Genomic DNA, 23,648 nt, shown 5'->3' with positions numbered 1-23,648 from the left:
ACAAATATTTGTTGATCTTTCCATTTATAGTTATCTACTGTGGCTGTCTAGGTTGTAGATTTGACAAGCATTGATGGTATGAGGTGCACTTACCCAATAACTGGACTAGATTGGGATGTTTCATTTCTTTCATGATTGCCGCTTCTTCCAGGAAGTCTTTTAAGGCCATTGTATCTTCCTATTGAAAGAATTGAATTAATTAAATACTACTATAAGAATACTGCATATAATAAAGATTATCCTAAACAAAATAATCTGAAAAGGAACAAATAATTGCATGTGCACTAAACCACATAGTAGATGTCTTTAATTTAATAAAAAAGTTTTTAATTTTTAGAAATTAAGATATATAAAATGAATCCATACAGAATAATGTAATGTTATAGAAATAGATATGTAAAGTCTTCTTGATTATACTATGATGTGGAACGCCATAAATAGAATAATGGAGAGACACACATGATAATACATATAAACATTTTATATAGTAATGTGTTACTTCCCATTACTCTTTAAGGTGTTTTACTGTTGGCACAGACAATAATAAATATATTAATACAACAATATATACATATTAGCATTCACACACTGTGTTGAAATTCAAAATGTAGCAATGAATAAATAATAAAACTATTTTTAGAACAAACACTGTAGATATTTACAAAAATAATTACAAATTGTTTATGGATTTGTTCATAAACCATACACACTTGTATAAATACATACAATTCAACTATATTCATATATAGTACCCGTAAGTGCACTGAATACCTATATGCCATCAGAAAGTTGCTGATTGTAATTATTCTGCCATTTGACTAATTGAGGAACCTATATAGCAAATTCAAAGTAACTGTGACCTTCTATTAAGAGTTATCTTACACAGACCAATAGACAGACAACTACACGGTTGTTGGAAGGAACTTTTGGCTCCTTATACATTACTTTTAGTAAGTGATAAATACTATATTTAGAGAAAATGTTCACAAAAGTTTTAAATTTATAAGTTAAACTACCTACCACTAGGTAACTTGTTCTTGTGTAAAATCTTGTACAGCCCAAATACCAGTTTGTATCTACTCACTATGCCTGCCTCGTTTATATTGCACACAAGGTAACTTGTTCTTGTGTAAAACCTTATACTGCCCAAATACCAGTTTGTATCTACTAACTATGCCTGCCTTGTTTATATTGCACACAAGGTAACTTGTTCTTGTGTAAAACCTTATACTGCCCAAATACCAGTTTGTATCTACTAACTATGCCTGCCTCGTTTATATTGCACACAAGGTAACTTGTTCTTGTGTAAAACCTTATACTGCCCAAATACCAGTTTGTATCTACTAACTATGCCTGCCTTGTTTATATTGCATACCAGGTAACTTGTTCTTGTGTAAAATCTTGTACTGCCCAAATACCAGCTTATATCTAAGCACTGTCTGCCCTGTTTACATCCCAGACCACTACACGTTATACTCTTGTCCACAATCCTGTGCTGCCCAAATACCAGCTTATATCCAAGCACTGTCTGCCTTGTTTACATCCCAGACCACTACATGACATACTCTTGTCCACAATCTTGTACTGCACAAATACCAGCTTATATCCAAGCACTGTCTGCCCTGATTACATCCCAGACCACTACACGATATACTCTTGTCCACAATCCTGTGCTGCCCAAATACCAGCTTCTATCTAAGCACTGTCTGCCCTGTTTAAATCCCAGACCACTACATGATATACTCTTGTGCATAATCCTGTACTGCCCAAATACCAGCTTATATCAAAGCACTGTCTGCCCTGTTTACATCCCAGACCACTACACGATATACTCTTGTCCACAATCCTGTACTGCCCAAATACCAGTTTGTATCTAAGCACTGTCTGCCCTGTAAACATCCCACACAACTACACAATGTACTCTTGTCCACAATCCTGTACTGCCCAAATACCAGTTTGTATCTAAGCACTGTCTGCCCTGTTTACATCCCAGACCACTACACAATGTACTCTTGTCCACAATCCTGTACTGCCCAAATACCAGTTTGTATATAAGCACTGTCTGCCTTGTTTACATCCCACACCACTACATGATATACTCTTGTCCACAATCCTGTACTGCCCAAATACCAGCTTATATCCCCAAGCACTGTCTGCCCTGTTTACATCCCAGACCACTACATGATATACTCTTGTCCACAATCCTGTACTGCCCAAATACCAGCTTATATCCAAGCACTGTCTCCCTGTTTACATCCCAGACCACTACACAATGTACTCTTATCCACAATCCTGTACTGCCCAAATACCAGTTTGTACCTAAGCACTGTCTGCCCTGTTTACATCCCAGACCACTATACGACATATTTTTGTCCACAATCCTGTGCTGCCCAAATACCAACTTCTATCTACACACTGTCTGCCCTGTTTACATCCCAGACCACTACATGATATACTCTTGTCCACAATCCTGTACTGCCCAAATACCAGCTTATATCCAAGCGCTGTCTGCCCTGTTTACATCCCAGACCACTACACGATATACTCTTGTCCACAATCCTGTGCTGCCCAAATACCAACTTCTATCTAAGCACTGTCTGCCCTGTTTACATCCCAGAACACTACACGATATACTCTTGTCCACATTCCTGTGCTGCCCAAATACCAGCTTATATCCAAGCACTGTCTGCCCTGTTTAAATCCCAGACCACTACACGATATACTCTTGTTCACAATCTTGTGCTGCCCAAATACCAACTTCTATCTAAGCACTGTCTACCCAGTTTAAATCCAAGACTACTACATGATATACTCTTGTCCACAATCCTGTACTGCCCAAATACCAGCTTATATCCAAGCACTGTCTGCCCTGTTTACATCCCAGAACACTACACGATATACTCTTGTCCACAATCCTGTACTGCCCAAATACCAGCTTATATCCAAGCACTGTCTGAACTGTTTACATTCCAGACCACTACACATTATATTTTTGTCCACAATCCTCTACTGCCCAAATACCAGCTTATATATAAGCACTGACTGCCCTGTTTACATCCCAGACCACTACACAATATACCCTTGTTCATAATCCTGTACTGCTGAAATATTAGCTTATATCCAAGCACTGTTTGCCCTGTTTAAATCCCACATTAGACAACATATTCGTGTTTACGATCCTGTACCTCCCACTTCTCTGCTTGTGGCTAATTACTATATTTCCATTTAACATTCCACTCCAGATACACAGTAAACACTAACCTTGAGAGTCTTGACAGCGACGGTGACATTGTATCGTTTCCACACAGCCTCGTACACATCCCCATACTGCCCACCTCCCAATTTATGTCTCATCACTATGTCTGTCCTGTTAATCTCCCATTCATCAGGCTCTGTAACATCAAATCCATCATAATTATTTCTTTACTCTGCTCAAAGTTTGGTACACTTTGCCGATTTGAACATAAGATAGTAAACAATAGAATCCCAAAATTAACATTACAGTAGTAATAATAATCATAGATTAATGGCTGCTGCAATATAATTAATAACATGCGCATCAGCAAATAAGTTTTATTTGTGTATAAAATGGAAATAAAAAAATTCATTTCAAACATGTATTATAAAACCATAATTTTTATCTAAGTAGAGTGTTTGACATGGTAATATGTAACGTTCTAATTAAAAGGTTAACTATTAATATCGTCATTTACTAAAATCAATTAAACCATTAGTAAGCTACAGTTGGTACAAGGAAACTATAAAAGATAAGTTTTATTACAAATAAAATGTGGAGATCCTGCAGGGTTAATTCCTATTTTTAATATGTTTTTTATTATATGTTGTGCAAAACAACTCTATACGCAGATGATACTGCAAATTTAATATAAAACACTAATTTAGAGGCATATCTAAGAGGAACTTAAAAACAGCAAAATTGACAAGGATATGCTTTCACAATAAATTAACTAAAATGAACGTCTCTAAAAAGAAACACTTAGTTAGAAAATCAATAGAAATTCTCACCTACACACTGGATGTCTGTATTGACAAAAAACTTAATTGCAATGAGTATTAAAAAAGCTGTACTGATATGTAATAAGTTAGTCCATAGTAAGTGATTTTCCATGAAGTACTCAAATAATACGTGACAACATTGATAATATGACAGAGAATTTTAAATCTACTAATTATTTTATTTAATAAAATGTAGTTCTCAATAAAAAACACAGCAAAAGAAACGGGTTGAACACTTTGATTCAAACCACTCCCAAAATTCAGAAATGAACTTTGGATAGAAATGTATGACAGATAGATTTCAGTTTGCTCAGTGGTTGCATACATTTATAATGGTAGCCTTATGCAGGTACCTGGACTGAGAGCGAACACAGTTGGCTTGTTGTGCTTTGGTGCAGGGTAGAGCAGCTGTGTAATGAGGCCATCTGAGTGCATGGAGTGATGATGTACCAACTCGGCCAGGGTGTTGAACTTACTCTCTGTCGTCACATACACCTGCACACAACACAACTTGTCCATGCTATTGCCAATTTATAAACATAAAACACTGTCAGCAACTTCAACAGAAATTATTGTGAAAATGATACAAACAGAGGGAAAAACAATGACAGGAAACATAATAGTAATAACAATAATGACTATTTTCAATTAATCCAATTCACACACTTCAACAAACAGAATCCCTAACCCTGCATATCCCCTTTGGCTGTAAAACTTGGAAACATATTTTTGTATAAAAGTCGGTTTTATTAATCATCTAATGGGGAATTCAAAATCGTTAATCTTCAGTTAAGATAGTTTTTTTAACTAAAATCATACGTTTGTTTAGAAAAAATCCTAAAAAATAAAGTTTAACATTGTTAATCTATTTGGTAATTTTATGAAACCATAGTTTATTCAAGTAAAACTAAAAAATGCCATTTCCCCTGAAAATACAACATGCTATATTTTAGAACATGACAATACTTCATTCTATATTATGTTTAAGGAGGAAAGTAAAATATAAACTTATATAATCCCTTTTACTACTATTTAATATATCGGACATCTAAATTTTTCTCACGGGCTATTGTTAATTTAAAATGTTATAATATTAATTTTGGTATTTTAGTCATTCAGTAACAATGGCTAGTAAGAAACGTCATTAGCAGCACTTTTGATGTATATTATCAGTTATTCTATCAATGGCGATATTCAGAATTTTAGAATTTGTAACATGTGGAGTTTTGGAAAAGTCTTCATAGTTGCAGTTATTTTTAAGATATGACTTTAAAATATTGTGTATGATTTTCCTGAACACTATTTTTGTAATAAAATTACAACTTAAAACCTTTTATATATGAAATAAGTTCTATATATAAGTAAATTAAAATAAAACAAAATCTATCAAATACAAAGAAATTTTAAAAAACTACACCTGACAACCTTCTGAAAAACTAGCTAATACAACAAGAAAAATACTGGCGGCAATAAAAGTGTTTATGAAATGAAAAATGACTTTATATTAAAAAGGCGGAGTTAATACTATCAAGCCCTCTCTACTACTCAAATTAAAATAGTATACAGTAAATTTACAATAGTTTAAATAGAACAAATTTACAATTTAAAAAGAACAAATCAAGACATATTCAATCACTCCAACACACCGATTGACCACAACCACAACAAGCAGCATCAACCATCAAGTATCAATTATGATTAAATAGTAAATATTTGAGAGACATATTAAACAAGTGTAGGTTGCCAGACGTCAGATTTGCATTCAAGGTGGCAATACCTTAAGGCAGAGTTGATGTCTCTCTCCAAAGTGAGGTCAAATTACTGGATGAGTACAGGTGTCTCTATCTGGGGAGAAAGTGAGCAATTACGTCTCCTAGGTCGCTGGTTGTGTGAAAGCCTTGCTGTTGCTACACATCATCTGCCACTGTCAGTATTACGCGATTGGAAAGCAACAGGCATTACCTTCGACTAATCAATTTTATTAATTTCAGTCTTATCCAGAACTATGCTTTCGTCGCTTTCTATGTGAAATGCTTGCTTGCTTTCCTCTACACTACTACCTAGTTAAAATATCAAGTGTATTTTATACTTATTAAGAACCCGACAAGGTATTATTGAAATCATGATTGTCTGTCTGACCATGTGATAATTCTCAATACAAAGTCCTAAAGATTTGAAATTTTGTACATAGGTTCCTCTTGATCTATTGATTTTTGGATCAAATGGCCCAGGAGAAATCCAACTCTGTCTGCCAGTCAGTCTAACTGTGAGAAAGGACTTAAGAGACTTGAAACTTGGTATACAGGTTTCTTGTGGTCCGAGGAAGAGGTCTATTGTAAAAAAGTAAATGTGTAGTCTGCTTATGCGATACCTCTTTCGTTATGTTCTGCCAAGTCCTTCGATACTCTGTTGTATTGGTTTATTTATCTCTGTTATTCAGAAAAAAAAAATTTATCAATTCATTCAACTCTGTCATACAATATCATTTCAAAACCAAACATTTGGTGGTTTTATAAGATACAAATTATGTTCAATACTAGTCTTAAAAAATGTTAAGGGAATAATAAATCTTACACACATCACAATAACATTGTCAGAATATGGATGAACTATACAATATACAGGGTGATTCAAAACTAAACGGCAATCTCTTGGGAGCTTATTCTATAGCTAAAAACAAGTAAAAAAGTTCATATAACCATATGCCCGGAAACGCTTCGTTAGCGAGTTACGCCTAGCGAAAGATTTCGCCCGGATTTCAGAACCCTTGGTGAAGTCAGGCCGTATAAAAATGGTAAAGGTAGTTACAAAGATACAAATACGATTGTTTTTTATGTTTTTATATCTGACAAATTTATTAAAATTCGTCCCAGAGCTGTAAATGCAATACTTTCAGAGATATCTTACGTAAAACACAAGAATTGGTGCAAAGAAATAATACATTTTTGTGTTTAACGTAAGATTACTTCCATAAATGTTAAATAAAGGTCATTTTTTTCTTAAACAGATTCGTAGAACATTTAATTCTGAAAAGATTCATGTGAATTACTTAGGAAAAAAATTAATAATAGGTATTGAAATTTAGCTTTATTTAAAAATAAAACAGACGCACAAAAATGCATATTCTTATCTGCATAAAATATTAACTAATGTTTAGGTTGTGAGTAACAGCTGATCATTTATTCTAGACTGAACATTAACATAAAATGTATTTACCTTTATAAAACTGTAATAATCACCTATAATAGTTGCTCAAAGTGTCCTCCGTTGTTAGCAATGCACGTTTTCGCACGACGAATCCACTCTTTTCTAGCGCGTTTCATAACGTTTGGAGCATACTTGATAGTTTCTGCCGCCTCTGTAATGCGATTACGTAACTCCTCTATGGTGTTAATCCAACCCAGCAGGGATCACTTCTGGCTGGTTTATACCTACCAGTTGAACCCACCACTGGGCACAGCAAAAACCGATGTGCCACTTCAATCTGGGCAACCTTATGGATGTCCAGTAGCGGCACATCACTAACCGCAAATGTTGAGATTCTGGGATTCATGGGCAATTCGATAGGTCTAGCCTACTGTGGAGGATGGCTGTTGGAGTTGGTGGGGTTTGTTCCCTTACCTCAGAGGCTCTTGTTAACCTCAACAAGGGTGTGCCACCCCCTGCCTACTTTGACTGGAGAGGCTGGTTCACAGCTGGCCTCCCTTCTTCCGGGATGACTTTGAGATGTAGTGCCCTAATTCTTCCTCATGGATCTCGATAGGAGGCGGCCCCTACTCCCTAACCTTACCCATCCTGAATATCCTATCACTCCTCCGGAAGCAGCGCAAAGGTCCTTACAGGACTAAGTGCAATTTATAAGCTTCTTGTCCTAAGAGAACAAAAAAAAAAAAAAAATGGTGTTAATCCGTTTTGAATAAACAATTGACTTCATCCAACCCCATAAGAAAAAGTCTGCTGGCGTGAGGTCAGGAGAACGTGGTGACCATTTTACTGGTCCATTTCGACCAATCCATTGTCTACCGTATGTATCATTTAAATAGTTTTTCACATCATTAGAAAAATGTGGAGGTGCTCCGTCGTGCATAAACCATGCATTTATTCTGTTTTGAACAGGAATATCTTCCAAGAGGGTAGGCAGGTTTGTTCTTAAAAAATTTAAGTACGCTACTCCATTAAGTCGATTAGGGAGGAAAAATGGACGAATCAAATTATCACCCAGAACACCAAGCCATACATTGACTGAAAATGTATGTTGAAAATGCCTCGTCGCAGTTTCATGTGGGTTGTCGTACGCCCAAGTATGGGTATTACGAAAATTTACAATTCCATTTCTAGTAAAACAGGATTCATCAGTAACGAGAATACGCCGAAGAAAATACTGATGTCGTAAACAATTTCTTCTTAACCAGCGGCAGAACATCTTCCGTTTATTAAGATCTTGCGGTAATAAGTCTTGAACACGTGTTATATGGAATGGGTACAACTGTGCTTCATGAAGTGTCCGCCATACGCTTGACTGGCAAATATTTAACTGACGTGATAATCGTCTGGTGCTTGTGGTTGGTGATAATTCTACAGCATTTATTATTGCTTGTTCATTATTATAGTTCCTTGCGCTACGTTGACGACCAGTAACTATTCGCTTCGGTTTAAAGCTACCAGTTTCTCTAAGTCGTCTCTCCACAGCTTCAAATGTTTTGCGATCAGGTGTTCTTTGATGTGGAAAAGTATCACGATATTCCTGAACTGCAGCTAAACCATTCTTGTTAACTTTGCCGTAAATCAGTATCATGTCCGTATACTCTTCAAACGAATACATACCATTTACATTATCTGCCATTATTTACTAAGATAATTACATACACTTTTATAAAAATATTTAATAAAATATTTTATACACTTGTATAAAATATTTCCAAATAATCACAGGATCTCACAAAATACAATCTTCACACGCCACAATACAAAAACCTCCATAAAGGTTATTCAAATATTACTTCATGAACTTAATTGTTGATCAGCTGATATTGCCAACCTTTGCAAAGAAAATATGACGATAAAAAGTGTTGAATAAATGATCAGCTGTTACTCACAACCTAAACATTAGTTAATATTTTATGCAGATAAGAATATGCATTTTTGTGCGTCTGTTTTATTTTTAAATAAAGCTAAATTTCAATACCTATTATTAATTTTTTTCCTAAGTAATTCACATGAATCTTTTCAGAATTAAATGTTCTACAAATCTGTTTAAGAAAAAAATGACCTTTATTTAACATTTATGGAAGTAATCTTACGTTAAACACAAAAATGTGTTATTTCTTTGCACCAATTCTTGTGTTTTACGTAAGATATCTCTGAAAGTATTGCATTTACAGCTCTGGGACGAATTTTAATAAATTTGTCAGATATAAAAACATAAAAAACAATCGTATTTGTATCTTTGTAACTACCTTTAACATTTTTATACGGCCTGACTTCACCAAGGGTTCTGAAATCCGGGCGAAATCTTTCGCTAGGCGTAACTCGCTAACGAAGCGTTTCCGGGCATATGGTTATATGAACTTTTTTACTTGTTTTTAGCTATAGAATAAGCTCTCGAGAGATTGCCGTTTAGTTTTGAATCACCCTGTATAATCTAATAACTGATAATACATACAGGGTGTATATTATGTCTGGAAACACCCAAATATATCCTTTAATAATTTAAATATAAATTTGAAACCTCTTACAATCGTGATAGAGATTGGGCATCTACTTTTTGGAACAATGTTTTGTTATGTCACACCAACGGGGGACGTCCTGCCGAGGGTATCGTGAATATTCTTAATGGAAGCCTATACCTTGTGATACATAATTTTAAAGGTAATAGCTTACTGAATTGAATGCCACAAACCGCATCTCAAAGGAATTATTCTATCAGAAAATAGAGCATTTTTAGTATTGAAAATTTACTGATGTTCAACAATGTAATTTTAACATGGTTCTTGCCACAAAATGTGTTACACTAATTTTTTATCATTTTTTAAATGTTCAATTAAAATAAAATAAACAATTTATTTTTAAGCTGGTTTCATTAGTACAAATTTACCAGTTTTTATTACAATGAATAAAACTTATGAGTCACTTTCTCTGATTACTTATGAATCTGTACTTGGTGTTTTCCAGTCAGCAGGAAGGTTTAAAGAGACAAAGGTCACTAGCCTATGAGAAAAATTATTGTGTTATTAATCATCTGGTCTACAGGTTTCAGTTTGTTGAGCATGGAGCTTTCACTAGACAGGTCTAAGCTTGGGAATTACAAATGGACAAAGTTCATATCATTCCTGTCGAGTTAATCAGTGTCTCTGAAGCATTGCTGTCAACAAGTTATCTAATTACAGTAGTTCAGTTTTTATTTGGCATTTTAATGGAATTGTCTGAAAGAGAACGAATTACTCTGTTGATGATGCGAGGATATGGCGATCGTCAAAGATCTTATCGGGAAGTTTGTAATTTGTTTAATGACACTTTCCCAGAAAGGAATCCCATAAGTGTTTCAACAATATCAAAAACTATTGAGCGTTTTGAAATGACAGGGAGTGTACGTAATCGGCCAAAGTCGGGTAGGATACAATCTGCAACAGATGAAGAACATGCACTAGATGTTTTGCAAACATTTATTGAAGACCCACATACATCGCCCAGAAAAGCTGCACAGCAACATGATATGCACCCTATGTCTGTGAGTAAGATTTTGAAAATTAATAAATACAAACCATTTAAAGTTCATTTAGTCCAACAGTTAAGTGAGGATGATTACGACAGAAGAGTTGAGTTTTGTGAACTTGTGATGCGCAAATGTGATGACAATAGAGATTTTCTGACCAACATACTATTTTCTGATGAGGCAACTTTTTTCCTAAATGGCAATGTTAACAGGCACAATTGCCGTTACTGGGCTAGTGAAAACCCACATTGGATTACTGAGTCCCATTCACAGCAACCACAAAAACTGAACGTATGGTGTGGAATTTTAGGTAACAAAATTGTTGGACCCTTTTTCATCAATGGAAATTTAAATGCCAAACTTTACTACAATATGCTCCAAAATGAAATAATCCCAGTTATTCAAATTGCATCAGGAGAATACTTTGATAATGTATGGTTTCAGCAGGATGGTGCTCCACCCCATTATGGGAGACAGGTAAGAGAGTATTTAGATTTAAGGTTTCCTCATAAATGGATTGGCCGAAGAGGAGAAATCGAATGGCCTCCAAGATCTCCGGATTTGTCACCAATCGATTATTTCCTATGGGGTCATTTAAAATCCAATGTTTATAGAAGAAAGCCTCATAATTTGGAAGACCTAAGAAACAGGATTATAGAGGAGATTGCTTTGATAACTGAAGAAATGTTAGGCAACTCTGTCGAATCATTTTACACAAGATTGGCTTATTGTCAAACCGTAGAAGGAACACAGTTCGAACAATTGCTTTGACACCAAATGCAGGTAAAACGTTTGTTGTAAGACTTTTCTAACAGCATACATTATTTTTTATTTGTAATAAGAAATCAATAACATAAGTATTTCCATAATTGTACTGTAATAAAAACTGGCAAATTTGTGCTAATAGAACCAGATTAAAATGAAATTTTTGTTTTATTTAATTGAACATTTAAAAAAATGCTAAAAAATTAGTGTAACACATTTTGTGGCAAGAACCATGTTAAAATTACATTGTTGAACATCAGTAAATTTTCAATACTAAAAATGCTCTATTTTCTGATAGAATAATTCCTTTGAGATGCGGTTTGTGGCATTCAATTCAGTAAGCTATTACCTTTAAAATTATGTATCACAAGGTATAGGCTTCCATTAAGAATATTCACGATACCCTCGGCAGGACGTCCCCCGTTGGTGTGACATAACAAAACATTGTTCCAAAAAGTAGATGCCCAATCTCTATCACGATTGTAAGAGGTTTCAAATTTATATTTAAATTATTAAAGGATATATTTGGGTGTTTCCAGACATAATATACACCCTGTATATTTATAACTATCTTATATAAGTTTAATGATACATATAATTAGTAACATACTTATAACAAATCATTTGTACAGTGAATATAACACTTTTCTGCTGGAGTTCTTTAGATTTACAGTTCCATCAGTAATTGATCAATTGATTAAACAGAGTTAGTTGATTTGTGTTTTTCAATCATAAATAAATTCCACAGTGAATATCAAACAAAGATTAGATTAGTCAATTAGATAATGGATTAACAATTAGGAAAAAAACACCACTGGATGTTAGGTTTATTATGAAAAAATTATATTATCATCAAAGGGAATTTTGGAGTTTTAGAATAGGGCTTATTTAATAATTACATCTGCAAAAATCTACATAAATGTGTTAAATACTATATGCTTTCATTCAATAATATGTGTTATGTCTAAAAACACGAAATATAAAAAATCTAAATGTTTCAATCTATTTCAGAGAATGCATTTAAATGTTTTGAGACTAACTGAATAAATTTCAGATAGAAAAGAAGATAATTTTATAAATATCTCAAAAATAATCATGATTACTCTTTACATTAATCTGACAAAGTGCTTTTACTAAGAAAACTGTGAACTTCAAATTTGGAGTTTCTCTACATTGATCTAAAATATTTCATATGTTACTGAAATTGTGGAAGCTATTCAAAAAAATACATGGAATGTTGCATAGAAACTGCAGGTGAAGCCATGAGAATGTGGTAGTTTTTACATAAATAACACAAATAAAACATTCATAACATGCTACAGTAATGATGAACTACAATAGATTCATTGCAAAATCAACTTTTCTTACATAGTGGGGATGTTGGTAAGATACATTAAGAGAACAATTATATCTGTTTCTCTTTGTCTTATGCGGAGGTAGTAGATAACATGCTTGTTAATTCCACACAACAGTATAAGTGTGTTAAGAGCAAGTCTGCAATTAATTTGTATTATTATATTTATATTTTTTTAAAGTATTAATTTAGCAGGATTTGACTTTCATATTTAAATACTAAAATCCATTATGTTCGCACTGTAACTTTGGAGTACATCAGAGATTGACGTTTAAGTAATCACGCCAGAATCAGTTACCCAAGCCGTGAGTATAAACAGTATAATCATGTTTGTTTTCAATCTGCTTTCTGTATACTTAACTGAATGTTGAATGAGGAGTAGTGTCTCGTTACAGGGGAAATAAATCCAAACTGAAATTGGTTCTTTCCTGATTTAGCTGTGCGGATGAGAAATTTCAATCAATGAGTGCAGTGATTTTAAAATATCCATTACTACGATTTAAGTAGTTTTTAGCTGGATATTAAAGTGAAATCAGGATCAGCCAACCATATAAAGACTATAAAACTATTTGGCTGAAGATGGCTACTTTCACATACTTTTTACTCGGCTGACAGTGATACAACATTTATTTACGTGTCTGAAATGTTTCAAACTAAAATATGATAAGAAAAAATTGTGGTTTGATATTTCGATTTTTTTATAACCTTCCATTTTGTCCCTCACCAAGACTTGTGTGTCTTTTCATAAGATTTCTTTTCTTAAGGAAAAATCCCCTATTGATTTATGGAAAACTAGACTGTTTTTTTACATGCCAATAGGCTCTCAGATCTTATTATAATATTCTGATGTCTGGTTTAGTCTTGGTGGGATTAATTGTATCAGCAATAATATTACATTTTTATACTCTGCTTTGATATAATATTTTAAAAACAGTTTGTTAATAATTTGATCAAATATTTACTAAATGTGTAGTTCTATTATTGCTTGGATGCAAACTGTTTCTGGGACCCATGTAAAACCTCTATGAAATTTATTTTTGGGATCAAAACAAGAACTCTATTTAGAAATGTGTCGGCTATGCTTCTTTGGAAATATAAGTTTTCCAAAGTTAAGAAACTAAATTTTATTTGAATAATATTTAAACTAAATATTTTCAATACAACTGCTAAACTTAATAAACACTACAAAACTTATTATCCAGGGATAAGTGCTTAATAATTTTATTCTAGCTTTCAAAATCTGTAAGAGTCTTTTATGGTTGAGACCATTGATATTTTCTGAACGTTAAACAAATATAATTATAATTTAAACTTACAGTATTTTCAGACAGTTTTACATCAATATACAGATTTTCACCAAAGCAGATACTGACAGAGCCTTATTTTAAAGTGTTATTAGATCTAAAATAATAGCATAATTTAGGATTTGGAATTATCAGGTTTCACTACAGAGTTTTAATTTTTTAAGATTTTGAGCAACATGAATAATAACAAATTGTGGAAAATAAAGGAATGTCTAATTAGAAAACTGTTTTTTTATGTGAGCAAAATCATCGTTTTATATAGTTTAGTAAAGAATTATAAGAAGAAGCTGCAGCCAACATGTTACACACCACTGGAACATACTAACATTTGATGTGGCAAATTTGGATGATCTGATACAAGACAACCAGATTAGACAGCACTAAATATCTACATGACATCTTCCCACTGATGACGTGAGCCAGTCTACGATACGAGACAACCAGTTCGGACGGCACTAGACATATAAAACATCGTATACATTGACGAATGTATGGGAGTCAGTTTGATTTGAAAGTGGATAAACTAAACAACCTAAGTAAAAATAGCCACAATTATCCTGATCAATTCTAGATCACAAGAAACTATAGGGTTCATCTAAAAAGACATTTATGGTACATTCTTCAAGACAAAATAAAACCTTTTAGTTAGATAAAAAAAGGAACTATGGCCTTCCAAAATTTGAATTATTTTGTTGAGTAGCAGCTTTGTCATTTGAGCTAATGGAGCAAAAATGTGGATGACTATATATTTAATGCTCACAATTTTGGTTTTGTTAAATAAATATCACAAATAAATAATACTTGATGTTGCTGAATAAATTTAACATTCTCAACCCCTTGTGAAGATTTTTTATAATGATAAGGCTTACTATAAACTAACATAGACACTTGGGGCTGGAAGTGTTATCTAATCACAAAATTTTATCAACCATGCTTTTTTTATTTTTATTTTTTGCATGAAAATGAAGAGTTTGAAGGTAGTAGTTTAAATGTGGAACTTCCCCTCAAGTCTAAAAGTTTTTTTTTTTACTTAGATTTTTGTATTAGGACATTATACCTGATAGGCCTATGATCATTCTAATACGCTACCCACCTTGCCGTCTGTGTCTTCGTTAATGCGGTAGTGGTAGACCCGACCCTCGTACCGAAGGGATATGCTGCGCTGACCAGGGCTGCTCTCACTCTCGCGCACCAGGAAACTGCCGTTGATGCCTGAGCTGAGCAAGTACTCGGCCGCATTGCGTGAGATGGGCCCGTGATACCACGAGTGTTTCTCCAGGGAGTTAACCGGGGTAACATAGTTGCTAGGCACCCAGCCGACCTGTCCTGATGACGAGTGAGCCTCGCACCACTCTCCCGACTTGTTGTAGCTCAGGATACGGACCTGCTCACCTGCAAAATACCATTACCATAAAGATCAACTTATACTGAACAATAATATTTGATAGAACATGAATTCTTATGAATAATGCCTCAAATTTTAGTACAATAATTTATTGTATCCATTATTCTAGAATCTGAAAAACTATAATCACATCCTTACTGCTAACTTATTGTATAAAAGTTCACTACTATTATTTTTATCCCCACCAGTTGTGATATGCATTTATGTTGATCTAGGTTAGGCAAGGATCAAGGTTTTTTGTTTATAAAAACTGACAAGCCAAATGTAATTATTCACAAATTTTTGATAAGTGTGTAGATGGCAGAATGATTAAAAGAGGAATGGGGATATGAATTATTTTTTTAAATTGTTTTATCAACATTCACATTGAGAATTGCAGTGGTCGATCTGTTTGTAACAAATAAACTGGCAGAGAATGGAAAGATTTGTAAAAAATCACAATTTCATATTTATTGTTATATATTCCTCAAATTTCATCAAGATAATGCATAAACTTGTACTGACTTTTTACCATATAGTTGCCAACAATTTTAACAAAAGAGCAAAAATAGGGTCTGGATGCACTCAAATGTAAGGATGTCAACTCACTCTTCATTTATAACATAACTGGGGATGACAAATATGGGTAAATATCTCAATTGGGAGATAAAAAGACAGTCTATAAAGGAGTTGTCACAGAAATGCAATGAAAAAATGTACAACTGAATAGAGGCATGAATTAGTTGAACAAAGTCTCTGAGACAACAATAAGGGCCTCATTTGAAAAGTGACTAATGTATATTCTAAACTTTTAATCCTTTCCTTAGGTTTTTTTTTTTAATTCCAAAATATAAAATATTTTCTGGGCAGCTCTTGAACATTTTTAATAAACAGTACAATTTATACTTGATATTAAAGTGTTTTATTCTTGCTTCATGGAATTTAATGAGTTTAGAATATATTTTCTTTTACTTTGGTCACATTCTTTCTTAAATTCAATTATTTACCAAATTTATAATTTCTGTAGTATATTACATTATTCTTTGGCAAAAATTGAACTAAAAGTTTGTTACGTAAACTGCATGTTACGTTTATCTGTATAATTTTTTCACTTGTTTTATTTTTTAATTTTAACAATAACTTTTTTGCCATTAACAATTTTGTTTGTATTTGAATTCTGGCCTTTACTCAAGTGTAGGCTATCTATGGTGGGTGTTGCCCTAGTACTAATTAATTGTAAGCATGTTCTACTACGGTCTAAAAAGCTATGGAAATTTATTTAGTATAAATTAAAAGAAATATTTTGATAATATTCATAAGAATATTATCAAATTATAAAATCATTATAAAATTAACAAGATTTGGGAGAATTTAGGCTGTTAAGTATTAAATTAAATATGTTGGCAATATTCATCAGTATACATATTCTAGTAATAAATGCTGGTGATATTATTACTACCATTGTGACAATGAATTTGGTCATATATGTTTCTAAGTGGATCTTTCTTCTTTTTAAGATAGATATTAATGTTAGTATTCGTGTATTGTCATTGATAAACAACAACAAAATTCCCCATTTTGCTCCTTGTTGCATAACTGATGTGGCAATAAAACCTTCACAATTCCCTCGACTAAGAAGTGGAAGAATAAAGTCAAAATCGAAGACCAAGTTTCCTAAATAAAAAGATAACGGATTGTAATAAAAAACCTAATGAAAATCATGACATTAAAAGCACCGAGACTACCTCATGGCTTAACTGCAGATCCAACTACAGCTAAAAGAAATTATTAAAAAAGTTTGTATCTTTCCAAAGATCTATTTAAAATATATACTTCCAAGTACTAACAAAGTGTTCTAACAGTTAATATAGAGCATACAGAGGGTATTGACCTGATGGTGCAAGGCCACCAAGCTCAGATCTACAGTGAAAGTGTGGCAAGACTGAGGCCATGTGTGTGCCAGTTAGTATGTCCAGTGCCAAATCAAGTCTGACTCACCACAACTTGCTGCTGCACTGTTCTCTGTTTGTTACCAAACATGCACTCACTCACAGTTTTCATACATTTCTTATTAGGAAACTCAGGTTCACTGAGTAATTACATACACAGCTAAGATGCCAAGGTGTGGTCACACTTAGTATTGTTGACCTTGCTGATACTGTTGAGGAGAATGTTGAAATATCGGGCATGTTTATTCTACTCTTGGGAGGTTTGTTTGTCAACTACGGTGGCATTTTTAACACTTATGGCTGAACTTTAGCAAAATAACACTTGAAAAATTTCTCCTCTATTTCCCTTCAAAATGTGATTTGGCTGATTATTACTGAAGACTTAGGGAGGTCTCAAGAACAAATAAGTTGAACTTGCAATTTTGCATGTATATTCATTTCTAAATAGGCAATATCGAGTTTGATGTTGCTGCTTGCTTCTTCACAGGATTAAGCTGAGGGTTAGCGTAGTCTCAGTGTAGAATATCTTGTAAGTGATTTGTTCCCGACCTTAAATTGAACCAGAAACTTCATTTTTACATAGACTAGATCAATTTCAATCCATATCCCTCCACAATACTTGGCTAAGTGTTACCAAATCCACTCAGGGGGATGTCCTAAGAACAAACTGAGCAATAAACCTGAAATTTTACTATTATTCTGGTAAAAATAATCTTCTATCTGTCTGTCTACTTTCTGTGTGATAACTCAAAAATTACTTTAAATTTTGCATTTAACTTCATTTTTATATTGTTTAGCGATTATGCATGTCCCTCCATGTCACCTAACAAGATGGGATTTGGCTGAGAGTCAGCTAAGCCTAACTGTCCACATAATATCTCAAGAAGAACTGAACATAGATTTGAAATTTTGCATGAAACTTTAGCAAAACCTGTTACATCACTGCCTTGGTGTAATGTGGTGTACTCCACAACCTTCAATTTAAAGGGGACAATCCAAATCACAGCAAAGACGAATTATGTCTAGAATGAGTGAATGACGTCAGTAATCATGTATTGTGATGGCATCAAAGCTGAATCATAATGTAGAAGGTTTTTGTACAACATGCCAAAATCAGATAATACATTTTGAGGGAGCTGTGAGAACACGTGCTCCTGATAATCAATTGGCCACCAAGAGAAAACCGCTATGTATTATTTATTATATACTAGCTGTTACCCGCGACTATACTACTTAGTAAAAGCACTTATGACATAATACGGTAGAGTCCTATGACATTTTTCAAACAGAAGTAGGCAAACGTCAGGTACATGTTATTTGAATGTTGATGGTTAAGAGTATCCAAATTTGAACCTGACTCTTAAATCATGTTTTTGCATGTGTAGGAGCATTTCTGGTTTGAATTAATTATATTTCCAATGCCACACCTGAGTCTGCCTTGTTGCCCCTGATCAAAAATACAAATACATAGGTCTTGGAAACCTACTTCAGTCAAAAAGTGTTTATTTCTATCCCTTGTCATGTAATTCCCGTCTAAGATATTTTCAGTGCTATAGTAGACTTTGCCTTGTTTTCCCGACAAAGAAAAAATATGTACATACATAGGTCTGAGAAGCCTACTTTGGTTAAAAGGTATCTACTTCCAACCGTTTAAATTCAATAACGGTGGCATAATTGTTTTAGTCGGTTCCTTATTCCCTGATAAAAAACAATATACGTATTTAGCTCTCGAAAATCTACTTTCAATACCAAAGTTGAGTTTCTCAATGAAGAAAATATAAGAAGTACATACATAGGGCTAAGAAGATTAAGTTCATCCAATTATCCAAAATAATAGTTTATAAGGATTTTTGTTGTGAAATCTTGTTGTTTTTCATATTGTATTCTGGGAAGGAATGGATCGTTGTGGCATATTAATGTTCATTTTTCTGTTTTACTTTAAGATATTGTTAAAACGCCATATCACAATGTAAAGGAAATAAGGAGTACTTTATGTAAAAACGTTCACATCTTATTTCATTATGGTTGGTTTCATAACAATGACTAAATAACATTTACAATGGGTTACATGTTTTTATTTTATCACTGGTGTAATCTGGAATAAAAATTAGATATTAACTTTGTATGATTAACACTGTAAAATTAATATTTTATAACTTTTAAATGTAAACATATGTTTCAGCCAGTTTGTCGAATTTCAGCTGAAATTGTCAACAGCTGTTTAGTGTCAGTTAAATTTGGATTTTGGAACATTAACACTACCACCATATTTTCAGAATTCCGAAATATTCCAGGTAACTTTTCTAATCTTTCTCTTCATATAAACCTGTCTCGGATATCAACGAGTATTTTACAAAAAGAATTAGCTGAATTAGTCTAGCCGTTATTGAGATTAGCAGTTAGTAATAAATTTCACAATTAATTTTTATTTAGAAAAAATCTTTTTTTAAGTTGATGAATCACAAGATTGTGTAGTTAAGGTGTCTCCAAATCGATACATATTTATAGAAAAAAGGAATATAATTTTGTATCATACAGTGTAATAAAATCGTAAAGTATTTGGATATATATTAGTGAGGGTAAACCATCATAGATAAATAAGCGGATATTAAGTTGGTTATTGGATTGTTAGTACTACTGAGCAATCCACACAGGTTTTTTTTAACTAAACAAAAATACTCCATATACAAATAATAAGTTTGAGACGCACTAATCGATGTACAAAATTCAAGAATTTCTTTCAATGATATAGATTACTACAACCATGCACATGTGGTCTTGGTTCCAGCCAGAAATGTTAGCAAAACTTGGAAATGGGTTCATTAACCGTCAAAAACTGCAATCGAATTTCTTACTGCAAAAGAAATAAATTTGTCTTCAACCAATCAGTTTCAACACACTGTCATCAATTCTGATATAGTCTATAATCAAGGCAAAGCCATAGTTTCAGCAGAACGAATCTCGAAGATTAACTGACCATCTAAGGGTACAGTTTCACCTTCACAATCTCTTACTGCACTCGCCAACCTGCTGAGGTATACATCCTGCCGAAATTTGTGTTGAATATGTTGGCTTGACCCACAAGTACCAAAACTGAGAGTCCACCACATTATTTTGAAGACTGCACAACTCCAACCAAATAGGCCAATCAGCTGAAACTGAATAGCACCGACTTTGTGTTGAATACACTAGCTGACCTGACCCATAGGTACCAAACCTTAGAGTCCACTAAATTATCTTGAAGACTGCACAGCCCTAGGCAAATAGGATAACCTGCTGAAAATGTACATTGACAACTTTTTGTTGAATACACTAGCTGACCTGATCCACAGGTAACAAGCCTGAAAGTCCACCACATTATTTTTAACACTGCACAGCTCCAGGCAAATAGGCTAACCAGCTGAGGATGTTGACTTATATGGGTGTATAGGATGTACAGTGTTGAATATACATTAGCTAGATCTATGAAATGTGACGAAAATGATAGTTTAGTATCAAATATTTCACATTTAAAATATCTAATGGGTCCAATGTTGAAACCATCTTACAAATTTGTTCAAACATTTATTTAGATTATTCCATAAAAATATTCAAACCTACAAGTCCTGAATAGAAAAACTATAAACAGTCTTAGAGAAAATATATCAGGATATGATTGTTTTAAAAGAACTTGACACAAAAAATACTGAATTTGAAAGACTAAATATAGGAAACTACTTAATAATTGGGCAGTATTCACAAAGTACTACAACAGGAGGGGGAGTATTAATATTGTCAAAAGAGAGTTTGCAAGGGAAACAATTGGTATTTCAAAGGTTCAAGAGCTGTGTCAAGACAAATTTACAAATTTTTGGAATGTTGGATTGATAAATTAAAATTAATAACTTGAGTTTCTTATAAATGGGTTTATACAGAACTCCACAGTAATGTTCTAAAACCTCCAGAGTTTTTGGTTAGTATTAATACTCTCATTGAATATTATTTACTTAACGAAAAATATAAAAATATTTAGTTGTTGCCAGAAATTTAAATATAGATATTTTACAAACATTCCTCAGAAACTAAACATTTAAAAAGCATAATCTAAAACCATTGTTTGAAATATTTAATCGATGTTCTAACTCGAATCATTAGAATTTCAAAAGTTAAAGTAAAAATATGATCCATACATGATCATATTTTTACTTTAATTCACAACAATCAAACATTTTTGGTATTGTGACTACTCTTTCAGATCATGATGAGTAAGTGATGCAGTTTTGAAAATATAATAATACATCAAATAATAATCATCCAAAGCTTAAGGAAAGAAACATTTCTTCTAATAATATGTTATTATTCAGATCTTTGGTTTGAAAAAGAAAACTGGTTGTATAACAAAACAAGAATTATAATTGTTTCTATAAAATTTTTCAGTATTACTTTGATTGTATTTGTACTATTTATGTTTTACAATTGTTCAGAAACAAATTATTCCTAATGAAAAAGTTGGATCACAGAAGAACTGAAACAGGAATAAAATGGTCTCATTATACTAAGCAACATAGCAAAAGAGATGGATTCGGAATTTCTAAAAAAAAAATTTAAAGCAAAAAGTAAATTGTATAAAACTAAACTTATAAATCAACTATAACTGCCTTAATAAGTTTCAAAGAGTTTTTAATTGAGTAAACTGATGGAAAATATATAGTGGCTGGAATTTTTATGGATCCATCCAAAACATTTAATAATATTTCACATTCTAAAAAATATGGAAAAATAAATAACTTAGGAATTAGAAACAGGGGTTTGAAATGGTTTGTATCTTATTATCTTGCAGAAAGCAATATGTAGAAATATCTGATGGCCAAAATCACCACATCTTCAAATATCATTGAGAGAATGAAGAATAAAAAACAAATTTTATATCATTCAACACTTTGGGTCGAATACCAATTTTTAAATTTGTATTGATGATGAAACAAAGCAAAAATAACAGATAACATTTTTAGACATTTAAAAACATAATACTTTGAGTTGAAATTTTCACATTGAATACATTTTAGAAATTGAACTCTGTAATATATACTTTAAAAAGATTATTATTCATGTATTGTAATACTGTTTATTGTATGGAATGTGCAATATGAATAAAGATGTTTTGACTGAACTGACTATGCAAACTGACTCATGGATACCAAACCTCAGTCACATTTTCTTGAAGAATGTGCCTAGTCCTAGGCAAACTGGCGAACATACTATTTACTATACCTTTATAGCAACAATTTCACAGAGCAAATCAGTCATATGTTTAGTTTTTAAATTCAAAAAAACTTTCCTGTTACTATTTAATCTACTATTAACTGAGTAGGGTTTTTACAGACTTGTTAAGTAAAGTAACAGTTTACTTTAGTTCTTTATGTAGTATTTGTTTTAGTTTACTTTAGTTCTTTATGTAGTATTTGTTTTATCATTATTTAGGTAGTTCTTATATAATTCTTACAATTTATATTATTTTATACAGTGAAATAGCATTGTAAGAAATATATAAGAACTACCTAAATAATGATAAAACAAATACTTGTAGAAATGAAGGCTTAAGTATTAACATTGGAGCTAAAATAAGAATGTTAGCATTTGCAGCTGGTGTAGTATTAATAATTATGCAATAGCAAGAAAAGCCAATACAATATTATTTAATTTTGTAAAACCAAGAATTGGTAGAAATGAGGAAAATTATAATAGAAGAAACACCATCATTAAAATTACAAATAAATAATTAAATAACTATACTAGTAAATTTTGTTCCAGAAAAGATTGCCGTTATGTCCAAAGACACCAATTTCAGTTCATACTGAAATTTTATCTTGCATAACAAAAACCACTAGAGCTCAATATAAGTTTGGTCTGAGAAAAACAATTTAGGAATCTTCACGGAACCGGCCCTTAAAACGGCTTATGACACGTACCAACTTGAGTATGGTTTATTTGGATTGATCTCTAAATCCCTCTTGTTTACAAAGACCACCTTGAAGAACAGGAGGAGGAAAAGTAAACAGCCGAGATAGCTCCTACAGAAGGCCAAGCAAGCCCAGCTGTAACTTAAAACTGTGGAGAGTCAAAGGTGCCGCACTCACATTCAGTTATTGATAAACACAGGCAGTAGAGAGGGAGGGAGGCATTA

General features: G+C 32.9%; 1 protein-coding gene across 7 annotated transcripts in view; it reads right to left on the bottom strand.

Annotated features, from left to right (window-relative positions):
- The window catches only part of LOC124369193 (tyrosine-protein kinase Abl), a 162,753-nt gene that overhangs the window by 26,953 nt on the left and 112,152 nt on the right, over window positions 1-23,648 (bottom strand). For all 7 annotated transcript variants that reach the window (XM_046827014.1, XM_046827025.1, XM_046827033.1 and 4 more), the window contains 4 exons: window positions 15,246-15,544; window positions 4,371-4,512; window positions 3,262-3,392; window positions 94-178 (listed from right to left, as the gene is read on the bottom strand). In XM_046827014.1, coding sequence (XP_046682970.1) covers window positions 94-178; window positions 3,262-3,392; window positions 4,371-4,512; window positions 15,246-15,544 — 657 coding nt within the window. The remainder of the gene's footprint in view (window positions 1-93; window positions 179-3,261; window positions 3,393-4,370; window positions 4,513-15,245; window positions 15,545-23,648) is intronic.

Source organism: Homalodisca vitripennis, chromosome 1, assembly GCF_021130785.1.
Source record: "Homalodisca vitripennis isolate AUS2020 chromosome 1, UT_GWSS_2.1, whole genome shotgun sequence".
Taxonomy (NCBI): Eukaryota; Metazoa; Arthropoda; class Insecta; order Hemiptera; family Cicadellidae; genus Homalodisca; species Homalodisca vitripennis.
The sequence above is the reverse complement of the archived record's forward strand: the minus strand, read 5'-3'. Positions and strand labels throughout refer to the sequence as shown.